The sequence below is a fragment of the Sorghum bicolor genome, chromosome 5 (genome assembly GCF_000003195.3).
Source record: "Sorghum bicolor cultivar BTx623 chromosome 5, Sorghum_bicolor_NCBIv3, whole genome shotgun sequence".
NCBI classification, from domain to species: domain Eukaryota; kingdom Viridiplantae; phylum Streptophyta; class Magnoliopsida; order Poales; family Poaceae; genus Sorghum; species Sorghum bicolor.
In genome coordinates, this window is record NC_012874.2 from 62319283 (window position 1) to 62344737 (window position 25455).

Here is a 25455-nt window from a genome sequence, read left to right on the forward strand (position 1 = left end):
TCTTACAACAAATCAGCAAACATTAATTTCTGTCATGACTTTTCTGCCAATTGAACAGAATGTCAAGGAAAAAAAGTGTTTGCTATTTTTTGTTTGTTTGACTACACATTTGCATTCTCTCTTCATCCCTGCTGCCAATGATGAATCGAAGACACAGTACTCGTCACTCGTCAGTATTCATGTAATTTACATTTTATTTGCGGACTTGAAACACCCTGCGATTCGTGCTTAAAACAAAAGGCGTTATTATGGCCAAACAGCAAATTTTAGGCTTTGTTTAGTTCCTTCCAAAAATCTAAAATTTTTCAAGATTCTCTGTCGCATCGAATCTTTGGACACATGCATTAAACACCAAATATAGATAAAAATAAAAACTAATTACATAGTTTATCTATAATTTGCGAGACGAATCTTTTAAGCCTAGTTAGTCTATAATTAGACAATATTTATCACATACAAACAAAAGTGCTACACAGTGGCTATTTCCTAAAAATTTTTAGAACTAAACAAGGCCTTAATTATGAAATCACAAAAATCTGCCATACTTTAAACGGGCGTAGATAGCTGGTACTACAAGGATTGTACGCCTTATTTAAAGGAGTCGCAGATTGTTGTTGCCATGATTTTTGCACCATATTTAAAGGAGGCATAGATTGGTGCTACAATGGTTTTACACCGTATATATTTGCAGGCGCAAATCATTACTCAAATTATTAGTTACCAAAATTTAACAATTACTAGTTACCAAAATACAAGTGTTTTTGCATGTCTTCATAGGACAACAGCCTCTCTATAAATACCAACACATCAGATGTCTTGGTTTATACCTTGCACTCCAACATACATGCATACAGGATACAGCCATGGCGTCGTTCCTCAAGAAACTTGCAGTGGTCGTCGGCTTCGCCATGGCCTTGCTCGTCGCGTCAAATGGCGAAGAAACTTCCTCATTCGGTGAGAGTTTTCGCAGCTCAACGCAAAGTCTCTGAAAAGCATATATAGCTCGCTAATTGCTCTCTGAATCGATCTCCAAATTAACAAATATAAACTACTTTGGAACTTTGCAGGCGGATCAGCACTCTGTGATTCGAGCACGGGTGTCACCTGCACGTCCGACGCGGGTTGCGTGACCATCTGCAAGCAAAGGGCTGGGCAAAACTACGTCAATGGCTACTGCTCCCCGGAGCCTAATAATGCCGTGGGCGGCGGCCGTTCATGCGTGTGCGTCGAGAGGTGTGGTGCACAACCGACGCCGCTGGAGAAGCCGGCGACGGCGACGACGCCGGCAAGGATGGGAATGCTAGACTGATTGTTTTTTTTTTTTTGTTAAGTGGATCTGGACATGAATGGCTGAACGCCTTTGATATCATCTCGATCTGCTCTTGTGCAATGTACCCAGTCCTATTGTGGGAGCAAATCGATTCATGCGGGTCAAAAGACGTTCGAGCTCGTTCGCTTGTGTGAAAAGACATGACCTCGCTTATTTGTTGCGAGAGAAAAACACTCGGAATGGTTGGCAGATTTGATACATAAATTCAAGTAAATAAGGGGGATGGATCGTTCAAATTCCAATCAAACAATAGTGGTTTAGGTAAACTTAGATTTGATTCATTTGGTTTTGGATTGCATATTCATCGCCACGTCATCCGAAATCAGTTGACTCTCGATAAAATAAAATTAGTTAAAAATCTAGATATTGTATTGGATGTCTAGATGGGCTGGTTCTGTCCAAGATCCTAAATGGGCTGGTTCTATCGTCCTTGTGCATAAATGAGTCAAGACTTGAATAAAAAGAGAAGCCTATAAGTTGTTATACCAGCGGAAACCATTCTCAAAATCAAACCATTAAGTTGATCAGAAATAACTGAAAGCAAGTCAAACCACTAGCTCCTATGACCAAATAAAATGGTCCAACATTCTAAAGGTGAAACTAATAAGGGTCTCTCCAATGGGTGGTTCTAAGGTGTTTTCATACAAAATAGGAGTCAGCTCTATAAACTGTGTGGTTGAGTTTATATAGGAGTCAGCTCTGTGCATTAAACCTAATCCTAAGCAAAAGAAAAATATTTAAAAATTCAACACCACACTCGTGGGTCTCTTCTATGGATCTAGAATATAATTCTATAAATTATAGCAAATTTATTTGATCATGTCACATTTGTTGTGGGTCCCATATAAGTATGAGGTTCAACTTGATACATTAGAGACCCCCCTAATCCCTCTAGCCGTTACTACTACAGAATTGACTTTCACTGCCGGTCCCATCACTGCCGGTTTCCAAAAAACCAACAGTGATATTCATGTCATCCTTGCTGTTTTTAACCATGGACCGAGTGATATTAGGTCATAACTATTGGTTTGTGGTTTGAACCGAAAGCGATAGGCTGCACGAAAAACTTCATAACTTTCTCATATGATGTCTGATGAAGACAAACTTTATACCGAAGTTGTAGTACTTTTCGAGATCTAGAACTTTGTCAGTTCAAACTTTTTGATTTAAGGTTGTTAGGATGTCCAAATATGTATCACAATATTTTACAGAGTTAACAAAATAAGTCTATGCTCTATCACAAGTGAGTGTGTAGTTGCAAAAAAGGATCTTAGATGAAAAAACAACCAAAATAAAAGTTGTAAATCTTAAAAAGTTATGCAACTTTATAGTTCACAACTTTTTATTTAAAGTTGTTTTGATGCTGAGTTATTTGTTTCACAAGATTTTGTAGAAGTTAACACCAAAGAACTCCATTTGCTTTATAGACATAAGTGAGTGTGTAGTTATAGTTAGTTAAGGATCTCAAATGAAGAAGCGGCCAAAACATAATTTGTATATCTCAAAATATTATGTAAAGTTGTACTTGATGACACATACTTTCTGATTTTTTATCAATTATTATCACTACCTGACCTAGAACTGGCAGTATTCTTTTTGCTTTTTTCTTATCACTTATCACAGCCAGACCTAAAGCTAGAAGTTTTCATTTTTATTTTTATCACTTATCACTTATCACGGTCAGCTCTAGGACCGGCAGTTCCCATATCACTGCACAATCTGAATCCGGCAGTGATGGTCTAATCCACCCGCGGTTTGGTTTTGAAGTATAGAATGACATCCATCCAATACTACCTCTACTATACCAGCAAATTAACTTCGATACGCAACACTTGTATGGCAATAGCTTGTATAGTCAACTACTATACATGAATCACTGTATTTTGCGCGGTCCCCCGCGTACAATTCTTCTGGTTGGGCCACTCCGGGGACGGGGAGAAGACGACAGCTGCAGCCTGGACAGGGCCAGAGGATCCGGTGGTGGCAACACAGCAGTCGGTATAGAGAACACCGCCGGCGAAGAAGACGAGCCGGTTTCGGTTTCATCCCTCTTGTCTCTGCCGTCGCTGCTGCTACTGCTGCCTGGTCGTCGAGATGGAACCGTAAAATGTTTTGTATGCCAGCCTGAAGCCCACAAGTAAGGAGTAACCTGCTGGTTTCAGAATTTCAGTTCTTACCTTGTGCACAAGATTCGCCCAGTGCAATTTCCAGATGCTTCTTCGTGGGCTGCATGTTGTTTCTACATAACAAAACAATTCATTAGTTTTCCTAATACGTATACTTACTCCGGCTTAGATTTGATCATATATCTAAACAAGGTATCAAGCACAATCCGTCATCAACCATCGTCCATATATATCAGATCTCTATGAATGATAAGAAAAAGTAGTATACTAGTTACTACTGCTCTACAGGCATCTGTTGATCAAAAGGAAAGCCATGCCTTGCGGATGAACAACTTAAATTAATCGTGCAAGCGATCGAGGAACTCGATGAATGTGTTACCTGACGGCGAGGAACACGAGGCACTGTGCCCGGAGCTGCTTCAGCTGCTGCTCTGTGAACGTCGGCGACGATTGCGAGGGATGACTGGACGAAAGCATGCCGGGCTTATTATTCTCTTATTAGTATATCATCAGATGAAAGTGGAGGCGTTTAGTCCCGGTTTCTTCTCAGATGTAGTAGTTATATATGCAATGGTCATGGAAATTGCCATTGATGCATGATTTGTCTAATCTAGTTCGCAGCTATCTGATGGAGACAGGTAATTATAATATCACAGCACGATTGATGCCATTTGTAAATTGTTTACCTTCTCTCAGGCTTATGCGCTGTCCATTTTGTTTACCTTTCTCTCAGGTTTATGCGCTGTCCCATTTGTTTACCTTAGACCTCTCTGAACTTCTGATGGCGCACGGCAGAGGAATATGTACGTGTAGCAGTAAACATAAACAAGACATTTTTTTCATGACAATTTTTTTTCATGCAGAGGAGTGCATCGATGCAGACAAAATGCAGGACAAGTGCAAGGAAACTATGCATGCGAACCAGAGAATATACTTCTTCACTATGAACAGCATAAGTAGTCTCGTCAGCAGCGCCAAAAGTTTCTCCGTCAAAAACTACCTACTTGAAATGGACAGCGTTCACTGTCCCCTTATGTATACAGTGAACTAAATGCTATAGCAAACAAATATTTCGAATGGTTTACTCCCTTGGAAAAATGGTGTCAATGAAATTTAAACGTATAGGAGTAAACTGAAATGTTTAGAGACTGAGTTGAGAAATGCCATTCTCATCCATGTGTGATGAATCATTGGCAAGAAGATAAATCGATTTCTAGTTGAGTTTGTATTTTATATATGCTTGATTATGATAATGGCTAACCAAAGATGCCATGTTATGTTGAATGTGTTATGCAACACCTCTCTTGGCTTCTGAATGTGCAGGTGTTAGGTGCGGCAAGAAGGTCAACGACAATGGAGAAGGTCAAGTGCGGATTCCATCCCGAACGGATCGAAAGCGACCATGGGTAGATGAGTAGGCTTGCACTGAAGAATCGAGAGGCAGAGGATAGACCATGGGACTGCTCACATCGGGCAGAAGAAGAGCAACACGGTATCAAAAAAGTCAAGGAGGAGGACGATGACATCGTGGCATTTGACGGAGGCTGGACATGCATCTACTGATGCACATATGTGATGAAGGTGGAGTCAGTCAAGTCAAGAAAAAGGCAAAGGTGTCAACAATGGCAGAGACATTAGTTAGTCATGTTGTCATAAGTTTTATCCTCAATAATGTATATTATAGTTTTGTGCGCAGCAAATCAGGGGGTAGCACACTTTACATAGATGTATATTGGCTCAAGTATACATGGAGTACACTATGCCCACTCGAGAGTAGATCTCTTATGTTGTGTGGGAAAGGACCATGGCGCTTAAGAGGGGATAAATTAGGCAACTTAAAAACTATCTAACTATGGCCTTTATTTTTCTCCTAAGCAAAACCTATACAACAATTAATTTACTTAGAGCATCTCCAACAGTTTGGTATATGACTTGTTAAACTTCAAAATTTGGCAAAACATGTAAAAAACGTTCTCCAACAGTTTACTAAACTTGCTTGCCATCTTGTCCCACTTGCTATCCGTCGGAGCTGCACACGTATATTTGCACGCGCGTATCCGGCTTGCCATCGCTCGCCCGCGCTTCTCGGAGCTAGTTCCCGCGCGCAGTCGGAGAATTCCACGGCGTCTAGAGTCGCGCCCGCACCAAAGAACGGAGCCGCCGCCGCGACCAACTCCCCGTCGTCGAGGGAACGATCGCGGTAGGGAGATCGCGGTAGGAAACAACGCAGTAGGGAGATCGCCGCCGTCGCGGTTGTGAAGGATCGATCATTGGAGAAGACGTTCCGCGCCGACGGCGAGCAGAAGCCGTTCGCGCAGGCCAAGCTGCAGCTGCAGAGCTTCCCCACCATGCTCCTGTTCCCGAGCCGCACCGCCAGGCCCATCAAGTACCCGTCGGAGAAGAGAGACGTCAACTCGCTCCTGTCCCCGATCTGGTCCCGGCCACTGCAATCAGGTATCCTGCGTTATCTTTTCCTCGTTGATCTCCATGCCTGCTCGATCTAGTAGCTCGAGTTCGACCTCGTGTTCAGCTGTAGTTTAGGGTAGTCTGTTGTTTTTCTTTGTTGTCATCACTTCAAGCGCTCCTTCATATCTAGCTTCGATTGCGAGATTGCCTGATCCTTGGAACATGGAGATATGCATATATAGATGATAATATTCTGAATTGTACTTTGTTGAATTGATCCATGAAACTTTCTGAATTGTACTGGATGTCAATATTCTGAATTGGTCCATGATACTATTCTACATTGTACTGCCAATATTCTGAGAAGCGTTCAGTTGAAAGCAAAAATATTTGGGATAATATTTCAGAACATTGTACCATAAACGCCTTCATCTCATCTGTAACCTTCACAACCTCAACTGAAAGCTTATGCAGAACACAAAAGAGCTGATGTAGAAAAAAAAGAGCTGAAGCGCAGTTGCTGAAACAAGAAAAAGAATTTATGTTGGCTGACATGAACGCCCTCAGCCCGACGCAGCTTGGATTAAGTTGATGCAGCAGGACATTCAGTTGAACCTCTGATGGCCTGCTATTGCCTAACGCCGTGGTCATCTTGTCGCTGATGGACTGTACAGAACCTGCAGACTGATAGGAAATAGAAGATTTGATCCTGCAGACTGATGGCCTGCGTTGGGGTACTGGTCAACAACCGAATCTAGTGGGTTATCCTCTTTTTTTTTATTTGGCAAGTGAGATATAGCAAATTGTTGGAGATTGCCTCTTTTTAACTTGGTAAGTAATTATAGTAACTTGCTAAAACACAGGATTTAGCAAGTGAGAAATAGCAAACTATTGGAGATGCTCGATGTGCAAGTAAGGTTTTGCTAGTTGTTGCTATATCTACAACAAGGGAGTTATGCAACCTAAGTTCCAATCCTATCAACTAAGCTAGGAAAGTAAAGCACATGACACAACCAAGATAGCAATATAAATGCAAAAACTAAAGATGATATAGAGCTACAAACTTCCGTCGATGACTTTGGTATTTTTACCGAGGTATTGAGAAGCGTGCAAGTTTCCACTAGTCCTCATTGGAGTCTCTCACAAGGGCCAAGCTCCTAGTCAGGGAACTCCATCGATAGCTTCGGGTCTTCTCCACACGCAAGTGAATCTCCGATGTGCCTTCCGGCAAACCTCTCTGTCTTCACTATCAAGCTTTGGGCCAAAACACCATGGGCCTTGTTTCCTCTGATACACGGTGGCGGCCACACCACAAATGTGGTTGGTGTGGTCTCATAAGACTACAAGCCCTACTGAGAACAAACATGGTGCACGCATGCACCTTTGTTCAAGAGGTATGCTAATCTCAATCACTAGCAGCTAAGCCTAATCCCAGAGCAAGTACATATGATTATGGTTTAACTAACCTAAGCACTTCGCAAAGCACCTACACTAATCACCTAGTGATCTTTAAGCCCTATACATGTGGAGAGCACAAATGTGGTGTAGCAACACCCATCTACCTTTCCCTTACTTCCTCTCTTCTCAGTTGGACGTTTGTTGGAATCCTTTATGTAGCCCCGAATGGAGAACTAGCCATTGGGGGGCAAAACACAGAATTTCTGCATATGCACCAGTGCTACCAGTGCGTGCCACATCTACAAGCTATTGGTGCTGACAATCTCACCGTTACAACACAATGTTCACTCGTGTATATGGACGGTATATATGACCTTTGGTCCTTTTCCAAATGATTTGCAGCTTCACTGGAACTGTCACAGGTGCATATGACTGGTGCACACAGGTGATGGCTAGTGCCTTAAAGCTGATTTCAGCATGTTTTGCGAAGTCTCTAGAACCCATAACCAGTGCATATGACCAGTGCACATAGGTATAGGAATATGAGCAGTGCCAAGTTCATAACCAGTGCATATGACCAGTGCCAAGTTTGCATATACATATAGGCTTAGCTGGTTGGCATGAGTTCACAAAGGCGGCCTAGCCTAGATGGTCAGGTTCATATATGCTAACAGGGACGAAGCCATGAAAAAATTTAGGGGGGGCTGAACAAAAGTTCTACATCGACTTAGCTCTACTATTACCCCTCGTAATAGAAAAAAATATTAGATTAAAGTAGTCTTATATTTAAAATATATGATGAAATTTATAAAATATATCTAAAAATAAAATTCTCAGTTCACGCTACATTATAAATTTGTGTCTAAAATTAGAAGGAGAACACTAGGGATTCCACTGGGCCAGTAGCGCCCCCCTAGCCCCACTGCTGGCTTCGTCGCTGTATGCTAAGGTGGGTTTCGAAATAGAGTTAGCTGGGTTTTATAGAGGTTTTGTCATTTTTGTTTGTTTGGCTTCTGCATCACCCTGGCCTTCTTTCTGAGGTCAGTAGATCCATTGTGACTATATGATCTTAGCAATAACTAGAAGAGAGGGTCTTGTTGGTTTTTGGGACATTGTCTATTTATCACTCATTTGCTTGGCAAGAAACATTCGAGGCTCCCATCCACCCCCACCCCCACCCCCACCCCTCTATTCATCTGTTTTGGTCCTTCAATTAGTATTAGAGATTGGGTAAGAATTACAACCCTTAACTGACTTTGTGATATATAGAAAGATAATTGTTTTGTCCATATGAGGAAATCTTGCTTCATGGAAGATCTAGCCCACTGAAACTGGCTAATTCGGTTTTGATGCAGCAAGTTATGTTTGAGTTGTATTTCAAAACGATCTGTAATGGACATCAACCCCCATAGGATAAGTCTACCACAACCTGACCATAAATATAAAAGTGTCACAACCTTTCTCTTTTACTCTTTTTGCCGTAACGTATCTTCTCGCTTCCATTTGTTGTTCTATTAGCTGGTTTAGGTTCCCCAACATCTTCGTACCCTAACATTGCCTACTTATCTCAACTGTGTTTGACAGTATTTTAGGTGCCCTTTCTGACCCTAGAACAAGCTAGGTGTGCATCCACAGGCACCTTCCTGATAGGCGTTTCTAGGATCTTGGCAGCAGTAGATCTGCTGAAACCTGCTAAGCTGGTTTTCCCTGGTTCCTCAAGCAGTCTGAATGATTCTCTAGGCGTGCTTATTTTCTTTGAGTGTGGGACCAAATTTGCATCTATACACTTTTGACGACTCTAATGGAGGAGTTGTTTTGCTTTTCATGGCCAAAATCAACTAAAGCAATATGTTGTCACCTTAGATTCTATATAAGTAGTACATGCAAGAATTTGAATAAGCAACTACAAGATTGTTTCTTCCAATCACTGAAAAAGCAAAGAAGGTCAGTGTCATTAATGTAAAGAAGTTGCAGCTACCCAACAACACCAATCTATTGAGAGAGATGCAGTCTTTAGGTTCTTCATCCAATCATCAATCCAATCTTGTTAATACTATGCTTAATACTTTTGATATGACTATTGGTGAATATAATAGTATAGAGATCTAGTTTCTAATATTCAAAATTATGGTACTCGAGGAAGTAAATCACTACTTGAGTCAATTATTGTTAATGGTATTGCAAAATCAGATGCTATCAAACCATGCAAAATTAGACATTCTAATGTTGTCGGCCAATATAGCAAAACTATGGCTCAGATATCTAGAGCCGAATCTAGTGAATCCAAAACTATGGCTCAGACAATTCATGGCCTTTCAAAAAGAGCATAGAGAGTCTAAATCTAGTACTACTTTTATACTCAGGGCTCAACAAAAATAAATTATTAAGCACGGCGAGTGTAGGCAAGAGAAAATTGCATAATCTTGTATGGATATCGACAAGATCTCGAGCGAGATGATAAAGGATTTATTTTTTGATGATGAAGTGATAATTGTGATTTGTCACCATGCATGGACAGTGATCCACAAGGATGGAGTGCTTCATGACTATGATCCGTCTATTGACTGTGGCTTGACATAGTGTTTTGCATTTGTGATTGCCTCACAACCGTGGATGGTATGTGGGCCTCAACTCTAGTGTGGCAATGCATATGCATGCATATTTGAGGTCATAGGCTGCTCTCCGATATGGGCCAAAGGTGGTTGCATGTTGTCCAGGCCCTAGAGTTGGGCCCTAATTAGGTAGAAGTGGAACAGGAAGAAGATGTTGTGGAATAAAAATAGAACAATTTCTTTAAAGTATCTGGTAGAAAAAGAGAAGAGAGAATAGGATATAAAATACTAGGTCATCAAGATAAAAAATGAAATTACAAATAAAAATGTAAAAAAAATTAAATGATTTCAGTTATCCTCAACCGAACTATTTAGTTTGAAGCTTCATTAGGTACTCTTTAGAATGTACTCCCTTCATTGGATATATAACTTTTACTGTGCAATTAGATATACATTAATTCTGCGTTTTCTGCATGAGTGCGACTCTACTCCTAGAAACAACATGTTTATTTTGGTTTTACTCTGAGGGACATATTTTTTATTTCTATTCAGTAAGTTATGGACCAAGCAGGCAACCAGAGGGGGATGAATATGAGCCAATCAAAATTTCTTCACCGAGGAAGAAAAACTTCCGACTATCCCAACACGACCCCAAAGCAATCATAAATAAACCCCAAGTTTTCCAATGTGAGTCCAAAGGTCAACTAATGACTAGATATACTCAAGATAGACCCGATAACACTGCAAAAGAGACAGAAAAGCAAATTAGCGAAAGACGCTATAAAGGGGCTCAAAAACAGGACGAAACAACGAAACCACCAAGAAAAACCAGCTCAACCATTTTTTGGCACTATTCATAGGATGGATTTGGCACTGTTCATAAGATGTTTCTAAGGATGCCAAAGCTCCGTGAAAATCCCTCCAGGGTGACCTGTGCGACCTGGGCGACACGAGGAAGATGGGTGTGAGTGCGACACCATGCGTGGTCACGCAGTGTGATGGAGGGTGGTTTTGCCTTGTGTGGACGTGATGCATGGACCAAGCTCTCTGCACTCGCTGAAGTATGCCCCATGGTGGTCCCTAGGTGATAAGGATGCTTCTAGAGTTGGTGTCTTACACGGCATCCCCTCTTACCTCCACTTTTTGCCACGCCTCTTTGTCTCCCTCTCTCCTCTCTCTCTGCTTCTTCGGCCTTGGGTGATTTTGTACACTTTCTTAGGACTAGCAGCTCCTCTATGACCCTGAAGGGGAAGGCATGGTGGTGATTCCTCATGAGGTCAATGAGCACCCTAATGCAGATCTGAGCACTCGTGGTGCGAAGGTTGGGGTTTAATTTGTAGGGTTGTCAAGGTGGGAGCAGTTGATTCATCATTGCTGAAGCTTCTAGGGCAAGATCCCTTTGTGGTACTATTTTGGGAGAGAGGTGGTCGATGCTAAGTGGAGATACTTGCTCATTTGTACAGGATCTCTAGGCTGCTCCACAGCTTAGGCGAACCATGGATACTAGAAATCCAAACTATGGAAGGTTTGATAGGGGATTTAGGGGAAACATAGGTGGACATGGCTGAAATAGTCATGGCAACCATGGATGGACCCTCATTGGGGAGATATAAAGGTGGTAGGATTGTGGGCATCAAGGAAATCAGTAGAATAGGGATAGCAGAGCAAGAGACTAGGCTCACACTAATACAGAACAGACCTTTGCTTTAACACATTAGTCTTAGATAGAATTGAACCCAGGACTAATATGAGCATTAGTCCCAGGTCCATGTTTCTTGGGCGCCAAAGGACCTTTAGTCCTAGATAGTAACACCACACAAACTAAAAGGTCTATATTGGTCTCAGTTTGTGTTACAAACCCAGTCTAAAGAGCCTTGAACCTTTAGTCCCAGTTGATAACACCAGATATACTAATATAGTATATTTAGTTCCGGTTGGTGTTAGCAACCCAGACTAAAGGACCTTTTAGTCCGAGTTGGTGTTACCAAACCAGACTAAAAATTCCACTTATAGGTTAGTTCAAAAGGAAAGCATCCCAACATAAGTTACATGTGTTGTGTAGGTACGGTGAAAAGGTACATGCGAGGCAATGCATGAGGTCTGGGTTCGAATCCCATGAAGCACGGGGGTGGGTGGCTTTTTTAGCCTCGAGGACCTTTAGTTTGAGTTCAAGGTGCAACAAAAACCTGAGGACCTTTAATCCTGGGAGTACTAAAAGACTTTTCCATCCAAGACTAGAGATCAATTTTCTACTAGTGTCAACAGGATGAACAAGGTGGTCAGTATGTGGAACCTATAGTGGATGCTCATATTGATGTGCACGAGGACTCCACTGATGCTAAAACATTGGTGAACATCACTATCTAGATAGTTGCTGCCGATGGATTGGTGATGGCTGTCAAGGAAGTGCTAATAAAGGTACCCAGGCCTATGAAGTCTAACATAGAAGTTCCAAGAAGAGGTGCTGATGGTTGGAGAAAACTCAGCAGAAGTGCCTAGCTAGGGTGGCGATGGCTAACAGAGAATTTCCAAGATAGGTGTCTAGGGTTGGGAAGAACATATGTATTAGTTGTAATAAAGTTGGATACACTGCTGAAGGTTGTCGAAATCCATTTTTTTGAGATGAAAGAAGACTTATATTATATAAAAGCTGGGTACGTTGACATGTTACAAGCACTTTGTACTACAATACAAATATCCAAAAACTATTGTTCATATAAATTGTACCCACGCTGTGAATAGCTCCAAATCTTAAAACCAAACCTGCAAGATGCTTTGCAGTATGGATTGCAAAGGCAAACACTCGGCAAAAGACCTGAGAACATAGGCCCAATGAACGACGGAGAACATTCATTTTGGTGCAGTTGAGAAATTTCTTCTTTTTGATGTCTCTCTTCTTCTTTCTACCACCGAAGAATGGGGAATACTGATCTAAAACTTATTATCCCTAGTCCTTGATTGTGGCCAAATCCAATCACAATAAAACAGAGAAGTGACCGAAGAAAATTATTCCATGGCAGCAACGCCATCTCCGCCTTGATATCGTTGTCTAGAAATAAAAGTTTCTATGTCGTCATACCATTGAGGATGTTGATGCCATAGTCATCGCCCTCATCTTCAATAGAGCCGCCATTGAGAAAACGATTCTACCCTTCCCCATCACCGTTGCCAGAGAGGAGGAGGAGATAAATAAATCCCCAATACCAAAAAACTTAGCATGGAGAAACCTAACCCTAAGGACTTGATCTACTGAAAAACTTATTAAAAATGATGGATCCGCACTCCTTCTAGCTTCCGTTGATATGCCAGAGGGATGAGGGAGGAGAACCAACAAGGTGGAAGCAGGGGGCAGCAGCAGCGGCGGCGGCACTCCGAGTCACAAGATCGAGGGCGAGGGCAAGTTGAGACATCAAAAGATAGGTTTCCTGACTACTTGTGTGGACTGACAACAGAAGGTTGTCCAAATCTTGTGATTTGCTCTAGATGTAATAAGGAGGGGGCATGTGCCAACAGTCTGTATGATGCCATGGGAGTTTATCTCCCCTTTCTGTGGATTGTCTACTTGTGGGCCAGGTTTCCATGTGATTGTAAGTACTTTGTGTCCGATGATGGTGTCAAAGACATGTCTAACACTGCTTTGATTACCATCACTGTCAGGAGGCTTAGGAAATGTGTTCAAGGTAAAATCTGGGCCAACATCTACATGGAGGTGGTATGTTAAGAGAATTGGTCACAATAAGTTCTAAATGGCGTTCCCAAATGTTCAAACCACTTAGGATTTGGCCTTTTCACAGAGATGCACATAAGGTATATGCCATTGGTTTTCAAGGTTGAGAAGTGGAACCCTGCTATTGGTTCCAATGGAGCCCTGGATGTGGCTTGGTTCAGGATCAAGGGGATTCCATATAAGAGATCCTTTCTTAATGGGTATGTTTGGTTGGGTGGCTAACTCCTAACCATGCTCCAAAGCCATCTTGTAGTTGTTTGGTTGTCTAGAAACAGGCCGAAGCTAGGCCCAGATAAGCCAATTTCAGCCCTATAGCCTGGCTCTAGAAAAACGCAACTGGTGGTTGTTTTTTCTTGGCCAGGCTCTGGCCAGCCTCCATGAGGTTCACATCACTGCACGGCCCTCCGCACTGTCCAAAGTGTCGGTTGCCGTCTTCCTTCTACATGGTCGGGATGAGCTGCGAGGCGAGCAAGGCGTCAACAAAGAGGACCTCATTGCCGATGGAGACGGAAGAGATGGCTGATGATGAGGCAGGCAGGCGTGCGGCGACCCAGGTTGCGGCATTGGCCGGAGAGGTTTGCGATGTCGCCGCTGGTGGCGCACAGGAGGGAGATGCCTTTCACGAGCCTTCCTTCAGTCCTTGGCAAGCTCCTTCGTCCCCTCCTCACCACTCGACCTCGCGCACAGCAGCAGCAAGCCTAGGGGCCCGCATCAGCAACCGCCCTACGAGCAGGCTCTTGGCCCACCGAGGCGTCTGCGGCTCTCGCTCGACGGGGCGTCTGCCCCTCCTCCTCCCGCTGTTGGGCCGTTTGTCTCACGCGTCGTCCGCCGGTCGTTCGAAGGAGACGAGGCCGCCGTGGTGGTTGAGAATCCCGTCTCCAGGAACGACCACCACCCGGTGGCAGCTTCGACGGACGTGGAGGCCATGGCAGCGCCATATGACCCCAAGACGAATTACCTCTCCCCAAGGCCTCGTTACCTGTGCTATCAGCCCAACCGCCTCCTCGAGATTTACCGTCATGGCGGTGGTGCGGTGCGGGGGCTCGAGGAAAGATTGGCAGTGCTGCCTACTATGTGCTTAGAAGGTGTTCGATGAATTGCTTCTCTAGGGTGAACTTACCAGTGTGTTCAGGTGTGATGGTTCTATGAAAGAAACACAACCAACCAAACAAGAACTAAACTTAGCCATCTTTGCACACAACCAAACACATGCCTGTTGGCTCCCTAGGAGCAGGCCTGGGCTGCCTAGGCTACATTTGCTAGCCAGGCTCTATGAGACCTACGTTACATGGATACGTCACTGGGACCTCGTATCGCGTATCGGATACGTATCCGATACGAATACGCGTCGGATACGCCGCCGATACGTGTCCGCAGAGTATCCGTTTTTTCTTTTTTTCACGAATATTGGATACGTGGTCTGATACGTATCCTCATCACCGATACGGCCCAGCTGAACAAAAGTACCTTATCCTGTCCCCGACGCCATGGCCGGCTGGCCTCTCGATTCCCGCACGCCTCGCGCCGCAACCCTGCGCCTCGCCCGCATCCCGCCGCATCCTGTGCGCCAGCCGCCGGCGACTGGCTACGAGCCTCTGCCTCTTCGCTCGCCGTCGACGAGCCTCCGTCCTGGCTCGCCGGCTGCCAGCGACGAGTTTCCGCACCTGCAACGTGCCCATGCCCCCTCACGCCGCATCCTGTCCACTCGTCCCCAGTCCCCACGCGCGGCGCCCTGGGGAGCACCTACCAGTCCGCTACAGATGCGGCTAGCTCCCACGATGCAGGGGGGAGATGCATGGAAGAGGACGATTCGGAACTCAACAGCGAAGCTAGCTTCCGCCGATCTCCCATGAGTACACTCCCTTTCCATTCTTGATGTACTTTACTTCTCTACTTGTTGCTTCCATCTAGATGGCCTCTGCAAATTTCAGCAGTGCTGACGCAACATGCAAGTGCTAGTCCTAGTCCGCTAGTCGTAGCATAGGATCCACTGGCCACAATCATAACAGATACAATCCTGTTTCCTGACTTCACTCTCCTCATCTCTTGTGAAATTAAGAAACCTACAAGCTGATCTGGTGATGTATCATATATGATTGTATGTACTATAAACTAAGAATTAGTGATTACTAAAATTCTACACTTCCACAATTTTAGTTTACATTATTATTTATTTTATTTATTAAAAAAAAGTAAAACGTATCCGCGTATCATGTTTTTTGAGAAATTTCCGTATCCGCGTATCCGTATCCTTCCGATACCGATACGCGTATCCGTATCTGTGCTGCATAGTATGAGACCAACAAACCAAACAGACCCAATGTGTGCATGGTGGCCTCCAAGGTGGGACTGGCTCTAGAGGTTGACAGGGAAAATCTGAATAGATATGAGTATGTCAAAGTTAAAATTGGTTATAAGGATGTCACCAATTAAGGTTCCTACCAAGGTTGATGGTTTACTGGATTTCAACTTCTTTGGTTATTTCTTTCAAAGATTCCTATCATTTCTATGGTTTACTGCTTCTAACTAGAGACAACTTAAGTCTTAGGAGAAAGGTTGAAGATCAGTCTTGTTTGTTTAGTTCTGAGGCTGAATCAGTTAACCATTTGTATTTCTGAGTGTGTGGTAGCTAGACACAATTGTGGAATTTTACATCTGAGGTTTTGGATATACATGTGGGGATGTATTTTGTTTACTATGCGGCTGACAAATAGGAAATTTTTGGAAGTGCTGCTGCTCTGTGGGGTCTAAGGAACTGAGAAATAGTTTGTGCTTTCAGGTGCTTCTATGGAAGGACGGGCGTGTGCTGTTACTAATGGTAATAGTAGCCATGCTTCAAAGCTGGACTGTCCTTTGTCCAAAAGAGATGATGCAGGTGTTTTTGATGCCTTTGGACAAATTGAAGTATCTATCAACAAGGCCTCACAGGTTACCTTGTTGAATCTAATGAGTAACAAGGGGGAGCATTTCCTTTACCAAACTGGGCCTGATTGGAAGAAAGTAGTTGTACCTGAAGAAGCAAAAGCTCTGTTTTTGGAAGGCGACAACTTGGAGAAGGTAGTGATGGAAAGGAAATGGAATAATCTATCTGATGATGGCGAGGCCTGGGGAATGTAATGTGGGCTTTAGTTTCAGTTTCGTTTTGCAACTATAGTTTCTCCGTGGTGGGTGTGTTTGTTTTACACTGTCGGTTTGGTATCTTGATGTATTGAATGCTTTAACTGATGGGCTTTGGGATATAAAGGCCCGGGCTATGCCCATTATCTCTAAACAACCATCTGTTTCTGTGTTTTCTGCATGGGTGTGGCTGCACCTTCTACACTGTGTGTAGCTCTGCCCCTAGAAACAGCAAGTTTATTTCGGTTTTACTCCCACTGTTTTATTTTTATTTCTATTTGGTGAGATAGATACTCGTGTTTTGTCATTAGGTGGTAACTGAACGGGAAACGTAACACGGCCGAGTAGAATAGTTAGTGTTTCATTCTTTTTAGCTTTGAGTTTGAATTAGCTAGATGGAAGCACAATGTTGAGAGGATGAGTACAATGGACATTATTATGCTATTTAAAGTTAATTAGTAAAGTAGTACAAAAAGAAAAGAGAAGAACATGAAATGTTAGAAGTAGAAATAGAGATAGCGATAGGGATAGGGATAGGGATAGGGATAGGGATAGGGATAGAGATAGGGATAAGGATAGGCATATGGATAGAGATATCTCTTCGTGTATGTATATATATGTACATGTATATTATAATTATAGACATATAGCACTCCTCCAAAGTCCAAAAACAGCAATGTTGTCGTCCTTCAACAAGAATCTATTGGTCGCTGGGTTCACCTTGGCATTGCTCATCGCCGCGTCGCATCGTAAGTCCCAGAGAATAACACTAATATATTCATCGTAGTAGATTGTTCTTGGAAAAAAACTCCATATCAAACTTGTTGTGGCTGAATGCATGGATGCAGGCGCGACAGCACTTGAGGAGAGGACGGGGATCATGTGCACGTCTGACCAGATGTGCAAGTCCATCTGCCTGCAGAGGGGCTACACCGGCGGCTACTGCTCCAGGAAGCACGTCGTGGGCGACCCCTCGTGCGTGTGCACCAAGCCAAGCCCTGCACAATCGATAACGGCAGCTCCGGCGGAGAAGCAGCTGGCTGGCAACGGAGATGCCGGCGGGATGGGAATGGCCAACTGATCAAACGCCCCGCCGGATTTTCGCTATGTATGTAGGAGGCATATCGAGCATTGAAAATTAGGACTTATGATCCACCGATCAGCTCATATGTCTAGCCAATCATATCCGAATAAATTCGACCATTTTAATTTTTCTAAATACATACTCCCTTGTCCCAAAATGAATTAACTTCAGACATCGGTTTATATTTTGTTAAGGAGTAGTTTTTTCTATACGTGCACATAGCGTATATATGATCAAGGTAAATATAGTGAGGTGTGAGGCGAGGGGATGCAAGGTTTAGATTGGTGGCTTGGTTTTGTATGAGAAAAGTACGATTATATGTGTTTTTGTTTGTACTTTGTTCTAGTATATTTTATCCGCTCAAGAAAGTCACATAAAAGCAACTTAAAAAGACTCTCTATATCCTTCCTAATTTATTGGAATAGAGATTTTAGTAAACAAATACCGTCCAACAACCTCATTAATTAGATCTCCAAATATAGACGTCCTCTATTTCAGATTTCTCGCTAGCGAGGATGGCTCTCTAGAGTGCGTAAAGATATAGAAAATCTGTTGTAGTCTACAAAGATATAGAAAGCGATTTTTTTACTCAGTTGGCTCTATAAATTATTTGACTTAGAGAGTAAATTTTAGAAAGATTCGTGGAGATACTCTATGTGCAGGATGACAATCTCATTAAATATTTATGTTATGGACTAAGAAAACCATAAAAGACAAGAGCCGAAGCCGATATGGATTAGGTATTGCCGTATTGTGTGTCTGTTTGGGACTGCAGCATGGTGACTGCATGGTGGGATATAGCACTACGGCGTCCGCCCCACTGCATGGTAAGTGCGAGTGCTACTTCAGTCTCATGGTCCCTTGCCTTCGTTGTAGTGGAAAGGACCATAGGTGCCACAAGATGTTTGGTACTCCCTCCATCCCAAATTATAAGACATTGAAGGATTCTGGAGAGTCAAAACCTCCCTGGGAGGCATTTCTAGAATCTTTGCCGTGGTAGATCTGCTGAAACCAGCTAATAAGCTGGTTTTCCCTACTTCCTTGAGCAGTCTGAATGATTCTCGTGTGATCTAGGCGTGCTTTTTCCTTTAGTATGGGACCAAATTTGCATCAACTAATGCAATATGTTGTCAATATGCTATATAAGTAGTACATGCAAGGATTTGATTAAGCAACTACAAGATTGTTTCTGTCCTATCACCGGAAAAGCAAAGATGGCCAGTGTTGTTGATGTAAAGAAGTTGCAGCCACCTGACAACACCAATGTATTTAGGGAGATGCGGTCTTCAGGTACTTTATCCAGTCATCAATCCAATAATTTTAATACTATGCTTAAGACTATTGGTGAATGTAATAGTATAGAGATCTAGTTTCTAATATTCAAAATTACGGTACTCGAGGAAGTAAATCAGTAGAAGAGTCGATTATTGTTAACGTTAATGCAAAATCAGATGCTATTGAACCATTAACAAATACACATTCTAATGTTGTTGGCCAATATAGCAAAACTATGGCTGAGACATCTAGAGCTGAATCTAGTGAATCCAAAACATGCTAAGACAATTCAAAGCCTTTCAAAAAGAACATAGAGAGTCTAAATCTTGTATTACATTTATACTCAGGGCCCAACAACAATAAAGGATTAAGCACTAGGAGTGTAGGAAAGAGAAACAAGGCATAATCTTGGATGGTACAGACAAGATCTCGGACGAGATGATAAAAGATTGTTTTGACGATGAAGTGATAATTATGATTTGTTGCCATGGACAGTGATCCACACGGATCTATTGCCTCAAGACTGTGATCCGTCTATTGACTGTCGCTTGAGGTAGAGTTTTGGATATGTGATTGGCTCACGACAGTGGATGGTATGTGGGCCTCAACTATAGTGTGACAATGCATATGCATGTAACATACTGTATATTTGAGGTCATAGGCTGCTCTCTAATATGGGCCAAAGGTTGTCGCATGTCCTGTCCTGCCCTTAGAGTTGGGCCCTGATTAGGTAGAACTGGAACAGCAAGAAGCTGTTGAGGAATAGGATGGGAACCATTTCTTTAAAATATACGGAAGAAAGAGAGAAGAGAGAAAAAGAGATAAAAGTATGGGCCAGGCCATTAAGATAAAAAAATGTATTTACTAATTTCAAATGTGAAAGAATAAATGATTTCAGTTGTCCTCGGCCAAACCATTTAATTTGAAGCTTCATTAGATACTCTATAGAATGTATTCCCTTCATTAAAAATTGGTCATTCTAGCCTTTATAGATATATAATTTTACTATGCAATTAGATATACATTATGTCTCGATAAATGGTAAAATCTGTGTCTCTAAAGAAGACAGTATGGCTTGATTTGAATTTGGAATACTCCTTATTAGACGATAGATATTAATACTCTGTCTCATAAACTTGATTAAACTAAGACTGGTTTAACTTAGAATAAATGAAAATCCCTTATATATCTCAGGATGGAGATTATTACTAGATAGATATTAATACTCTTTCTCATAAACTTGATTAAACTAGGAATGGTTTAACTTAGCATAACTGAAGATCCTTAATATTTCAGGACGGAGGTCACCATATTCAATGGTCGAATTAATAGCTGGTACAATGATTTTTCACCACACTTATTGGTGGCATATATTGCCGTGACAATGATTTCTATCACTAATTGGCTAGTGGGGAAACCATTAACTTCTAACTAAAACTATATCTATACATCTATTTCTTTTCTATATAGCTCTATCTCCTTTTAACGCTGTTCACTATAAATATCAAACACATCCTCTTTGTTCGTACACATGTACTAGCGTTAGCTCCACAAGTGACCATGTCGATGAACAGGAAACATTTGGTCGCTGGCTTCTTCTTCATCAACTTGACCTTGCTCATGGCATCATATTGTGAGTTCCCAGCAGGACACGAGTTAGCTAGCTAATATATTATTGCTTCGGAATCTCCAAATGAACAACCTTAATTTAATTTTGTGGTTGCATGCAGGCTCAGCAGCACTCTGCGGAACGAGGACCAAGTATACTTGCACGGTCGACAAGATGTGTGAGATGATCTGCCAGCAAGTGAACTGCGACCAACAGAACTGCGGCTACACCGGTGGCCACTGCTCCGACGACTCATTATGTGTATGCACCAAACCCTGCAGTGCGCAATCAACCATGGCTCCACCGGGGGAGAAGCCGGCAGTGGAAGAGGCATACGGTAGGATGGCGCTGGATGAGAATAGAATGCTCAATTCATAAAGTAGGAGGCATCGAGCAGTGTATAGTAGAACATTGCGATGCTTGGGTCGATATTCTCTTGTTCTGATAATTGCATGCAAAAATTTGAAGTGAATAAAGGTCCGTTTGGCAGGGATCGATATTGTCTTAGAAATGTTTCAGATCCATGTTCTCTGAAGAAATGTTTCAGTTGATTAATCAGAATGACTTTATGAAGTCATTTGGCTGGTAGGTTGGATTCTAATTCCAAAAATTAAATAGAAATAGAATCCAGCGGAACCAGCCCAGGAAAAAAACCGCAGAACCAGCTGAAACTCTGAACCTGGCTTCCAAACGGTCCCTAAGTCATGTGCTCCTGCATGGTCCCTAAAATAATCTTAGGCTCCATTTTGATCCTTGGAATTGAATCCATTTTAATATACTATAATTTATGCACATATTAGAAGCTAATATGGTTGTTTTGGAATATATTTGTATACTATTGTTAACCATGCAAGAGTGATGCTTATATGTTGCGTTTGTACTATAGCGAAGTGAGTTGAAAAGTGTGCTATAAGTTGGAGAATAGAAACATAGAATGGTGATCTATCAAATCAATTTCTGTCTCCCACCCTATGAGTTTGAGATAGACTTATATGTGAACTTTGAAAAGTTATGGAATCTCAAATTCCAAACCAAATAGTCTAATCTCAAATTCCTCTAAAATGAAGGGATCCAAATGGTCCCTTAATTAAGGGACATAGATATTAAATTTGTTCTTAGTGTGTGCAACTAAGTAAAGTTACTTATGTGTTCGCCCCCCCCCCCCCCCAATTTGTGATTTTTCTAATGTGTGATCCCAATACATTTACTCTGTAATCCCCCTCAATTTGTGTTATGGAGGAGGTTTGGAATTGCTCCCTGACAAACAAACAAAATTCTGTGTTTACGTGGAAACAAAGTAGGGAACCCTTGTTTTTCTTTCTGTGGACATTTTTAAGTCCTGAAGGAAAATGACAGTGCAGTTAGTGTCACCTGGACAAATGTTGGAGGATCAGTAGAGATACCATCAAGGTAGATCTTGATGCTGACCACTACCTGAAAGAAGAAAAAGAGGTGTACGCATTTTGCATGGTACCTTCACTTAATTCCTCAATCACAATAATGGCTTTGCCATTAGCCAGTCATGTTAGCACCTCTGGCATTTAGCTAAATAAATGAAATGCAAGCCCTTTCCACTACTGATTATAACATAACCAATGACGAAGCAAGAGATGTGAAAGAATTAACCTTAGTATTCTGAAACACACCATTAGGATCATTGGTAACAATATCCAAGCCACCATCCAGGCACGGCCCATCTCTTTGATATGGACCCCAGTGTGAACACTGGAGCCACTGCCCCAAACAAAACCCGTCGGTATAAATTCCCTCTCACCAAATGTCAAGTGTGCATATACCTCATCTGTTATATATAACAAATATGCCAAGGTTCCATGCAGTCTCAGCAACCTAGAAAATCATTTACTGAAACTAGGCGTTCAGATTATTCCCCAAGAGCTCATCAACTATTGCAGAACAATGAACCGTTAAAACTTACCTTAGCTAGGTGCTCATATGAGTACACATTGCCACAAGGATTTCCTCGTGGCAATATGTGTTCTTGTCAGCATGAGCATGTACAACCTACCAGTCTTTCTCAGGTAGAAGATCGAAGTAACAGGCTTCCATGCCATTGAAAACAGTGTGCGCCTCATAGAACCCGGCCCGTTGCCAGGCCTTGGGAACAATATGGCGAAGCAGGTTATCTCAATTGCTTGATCGAAGCCACTTGTGAGGTAGACATCATCTGGCGATAATTCGTATGGCAGATCAGGGGATAAGTGCTGCGCGATGGACCCGAAATTCAATTTGAATGTTAGGTTTTAGGCCATTGCAATGTGAGCTAACTCTGTTCAAAATGGTTTAGAAAGGCGGTATACAATTGAAGTAAACCATATAATTTGTCAAATATTATCTAAAAAAAATATAATTTGTCAAAAAGAACCAGTGTCCAAGCTCCAAGATATCAAGGCTTCAAGAGGACTCAATGTCCATTGACAGCATTACTGATCTGAACACAAAGCACTAGACCACAGGTGCAGGATTTAGTCATTGTTTTTTATGACCATGACAGTCGCATTAATCATGGGAGAAGAAATTCTCTTTCATGAAAACATGAAAAACTGATATGCTTAACACAATGTAAGAGCATCTCCAACAGTATCTAAAAAAGTACTTCCAAACAATAGGTTTTCCAACCAAAATATATTGGGAAACAAAAAGCTAGAACTCCAACAGTTTCCAAAATCTCGCGCCTAAAAGGTAGAAGGTAATTTTATATCAGGAATCCTAAATATTCACTTTTGTACTTTACGTCTCTCTTGTGCATTTCTATCAGGAACCCTGTCCGACTCTTTTTTCTTCCCCATGTCCTTCCACCTCAGATTGGGGCGACGATACGCATGAGGGGGTGTTTTTTTCCATGTGCCAAAAGATTGGGAGGTGGGTTTGAGAGTTGTTTGAGATGAGTTTTTTCATCAATCTTACCAAAATTCCTGGATTGGAGACTCTTTTAGGTACTCTTAGAGATGCTCTAAGGAATAGAACATTATAGTTGGAACACGAAGCATAAGGGAAAGAGATTTTCCTTGTGATACATATAACAGTAGTTTGACCAAGACAAGAATAGTTTTTCAAACCTTTTGTATCATCTTGATGTATTGGTATTCAGGAAGTACTAAAAATTTCCTTTATAAAAAAAGAGTGGCAGATGCACTTCTCAACTTGCGGTGATAAGAAGATCAACCTGATAAAAGGTTCCGTGTTTTCAAAAAGACAGAGCATAGACTTTGGTAACTAGAACTTGCTATTAAATAGACGTCGATTTATAAATCTTGGGAATTGAAAGCATGTTGATTTCAGATGTAATCAGTTAATTGTGTAATATCCTTTTCTGATAATTGACAATTGTTGTCAACATGATGTTTTCAAAAGGGGGTAAAGTATATTTTCAGCCTTCAAGTTGCACGTCAATACAATTTCAACCATGAAACCGGATAACCATCACCCTCCTAACGTAGAAACCGGACAAATTTAGTTCTCTGACGGGTGCTATTCTAGTTTCTTAAAATAATAAAATTCCAGTTTCATGACTAAGAAAATCATAATAACTAATTCATTTCAAATAGATAAAATATGAAACTGTTCTATTTTTTTCTATAAAAATCTATGTGTTGGTGCTCTGTTTAGAGATATTTGTCTGACAGTCGGATTTTCAAAAGTTTTTTTGTCTGATTTTGCTCAAATGCCAAGTGCTTGTGACACAGACATATATGCCTAGTGAATCATGCCGCTCAACGCTGAAAAAGGAATTCTGATTGTGAAGTGCCTGCGCCAGTCTACTCATCGTATTATTTCAGCATCAAGTAGTTTGTTTCAAAAAAGAAAAACTTGCAGCCATGACGTCGACATCACCTCCGTGTGGGCTCAAGGCCGACGCAGGTGGGGTAGCAGTTGTGCTCCCTGGACTGCAGCGTGCCGGCAACGGTGTACACGGCCTCTGGCGTCGTGCGGAAGCACGGAAACACTGACAGGTCAGCCTGGGCCATCTGGACCAGGGTCCGCGCGCCGCCACCGCCGCTGTCAGCCTCGATCACCATCTGGACCAGTTGTAATATATAACACATGAACAAATATGAAATTTTGCAATACACGATGACACACAATTTTATTAATTTTCTAATGTATTCTTGTGACACTTTAGCATGCTAACAGTAGTCATCCTACAGCATCTTAGACTGAAAGCAAACCTTTTGTGAGGTGGCACCTCCCTCAAACATACTTGCTTATCTTGCTACAGGCACCAACCACCAAACCCTCCACGGCGTTTGTCACTTGTCAGCGATTACCTCACGGTCGAAAGGCAACATATATATACATTAGTAGACAAAGTGGACAGAATAATGGCCACCGCCGATTCAAACAAACTCAAAATAGCAGATTTAGTAATCCATTCTTGGCTGTTTGGATCTTGTGCGATAGTATGCAGCAATGCATATTATCACAGGAAGCGAATGAATGCTAAACAATGCGAGCCATGTCAATTTGGAACCCACCTAGAGAGAAGGAGAAAACCAACCATGGCCACATGAAAGAATCCAAACAGTAGATGGTAAATTTGAGTGGTTAGTCACAGGTGCAATAGAGTACATATGTCTAGAATAATAATACAGTTTACGTAGCTGCAAGATCGCCCAATTTACCTCATTTAAATTGCTATTATCAAGTTGATATCTTTGTAAGATGATCATTTTGGGTCAATGCACCATTTGTTACAATATGCAGATGTTATTGGGAGCATGACTATAATGGCTACAAATAACAACATTTGTCCATTTTGTGCCAACTCATGTGTGACGCTGGTGTACTATGTTAATTTGCCACGCTTGTAATT

General features: G+C 42.0%; 4 protein-coding genes and 1 pseudogene across 4 annotated transcripts; 4 read left to right on the forward strand and 1 right to left on the reverse strand.

The window, feature by feature from the left end:
* On the forward strand, window positions 840-1383 carry LOC110435492. Its single transcript, XM_021461084.1, has 2 exons — window positions 840-954; window positions 1068-1383. The coding sequence occupies exons 1-2, from the start codon at window positions 864-866 to the stop codon at window positions 1307-1309; spliced, it is 333 nt and encodes a 110-aa protein (XP_021316759.1). The 5' UTR covers window positions 840-863; the 3' UTR covers window positions 1310-1383.
* LOC8058609 lies at window positions 4085-16819 on the forward strand. The gene is made up of 5 exons (XM_002449641.2): window positions 4085-4094; window positions 4320-4412; window positions 4780-4823; window positions 5661-5910; window positions 16319-16819. The coding sequence occupies exons 1-5, from the start codon at window positions 4085-4087 to the stop codon at window positions 16654-16656; spliced, it is 735 nt and encodes a 244-aa protein (XP_002449686.2). The 3' UTR covers window positions 16657-16819.
* Window positions 17298-17897, forward strand: LOC110435799. The gene is made up of 2 exons (XM_021461846.1): window positions 17298-17405; window positions 17505-17897. Exons 1-2 carry the CDS (start codon window positions 17333-17335, stop codon window positions 17735-17737), a joined length of 306 nt encoding a protein of 101 aa, XP_021317521.1. The 5' UTR covers window positions 17298-17332; the 3' UTR covers window positions 17738-17897.
* LOC110435362 lies at window positions 20539-21119 on the forward strand. Its single transcript, XM_021460831.1, has 2 exons — window positions 20539-20648; window positions 20746-21119. Exons 1-2 carry the CDS (start codon window positions 20576-20578, stop codon window positions 21000-21002), a joined length of 330 nt encoding a protein of 109 aa, XP_021316506.1. The 5' UTR covers window positions 20539-20575; the 3' UTR covers window positions 21003-21119.
* LOC8059344 lies at window positions 21846-24661 on the reverse strand (annotated as a pseudogene).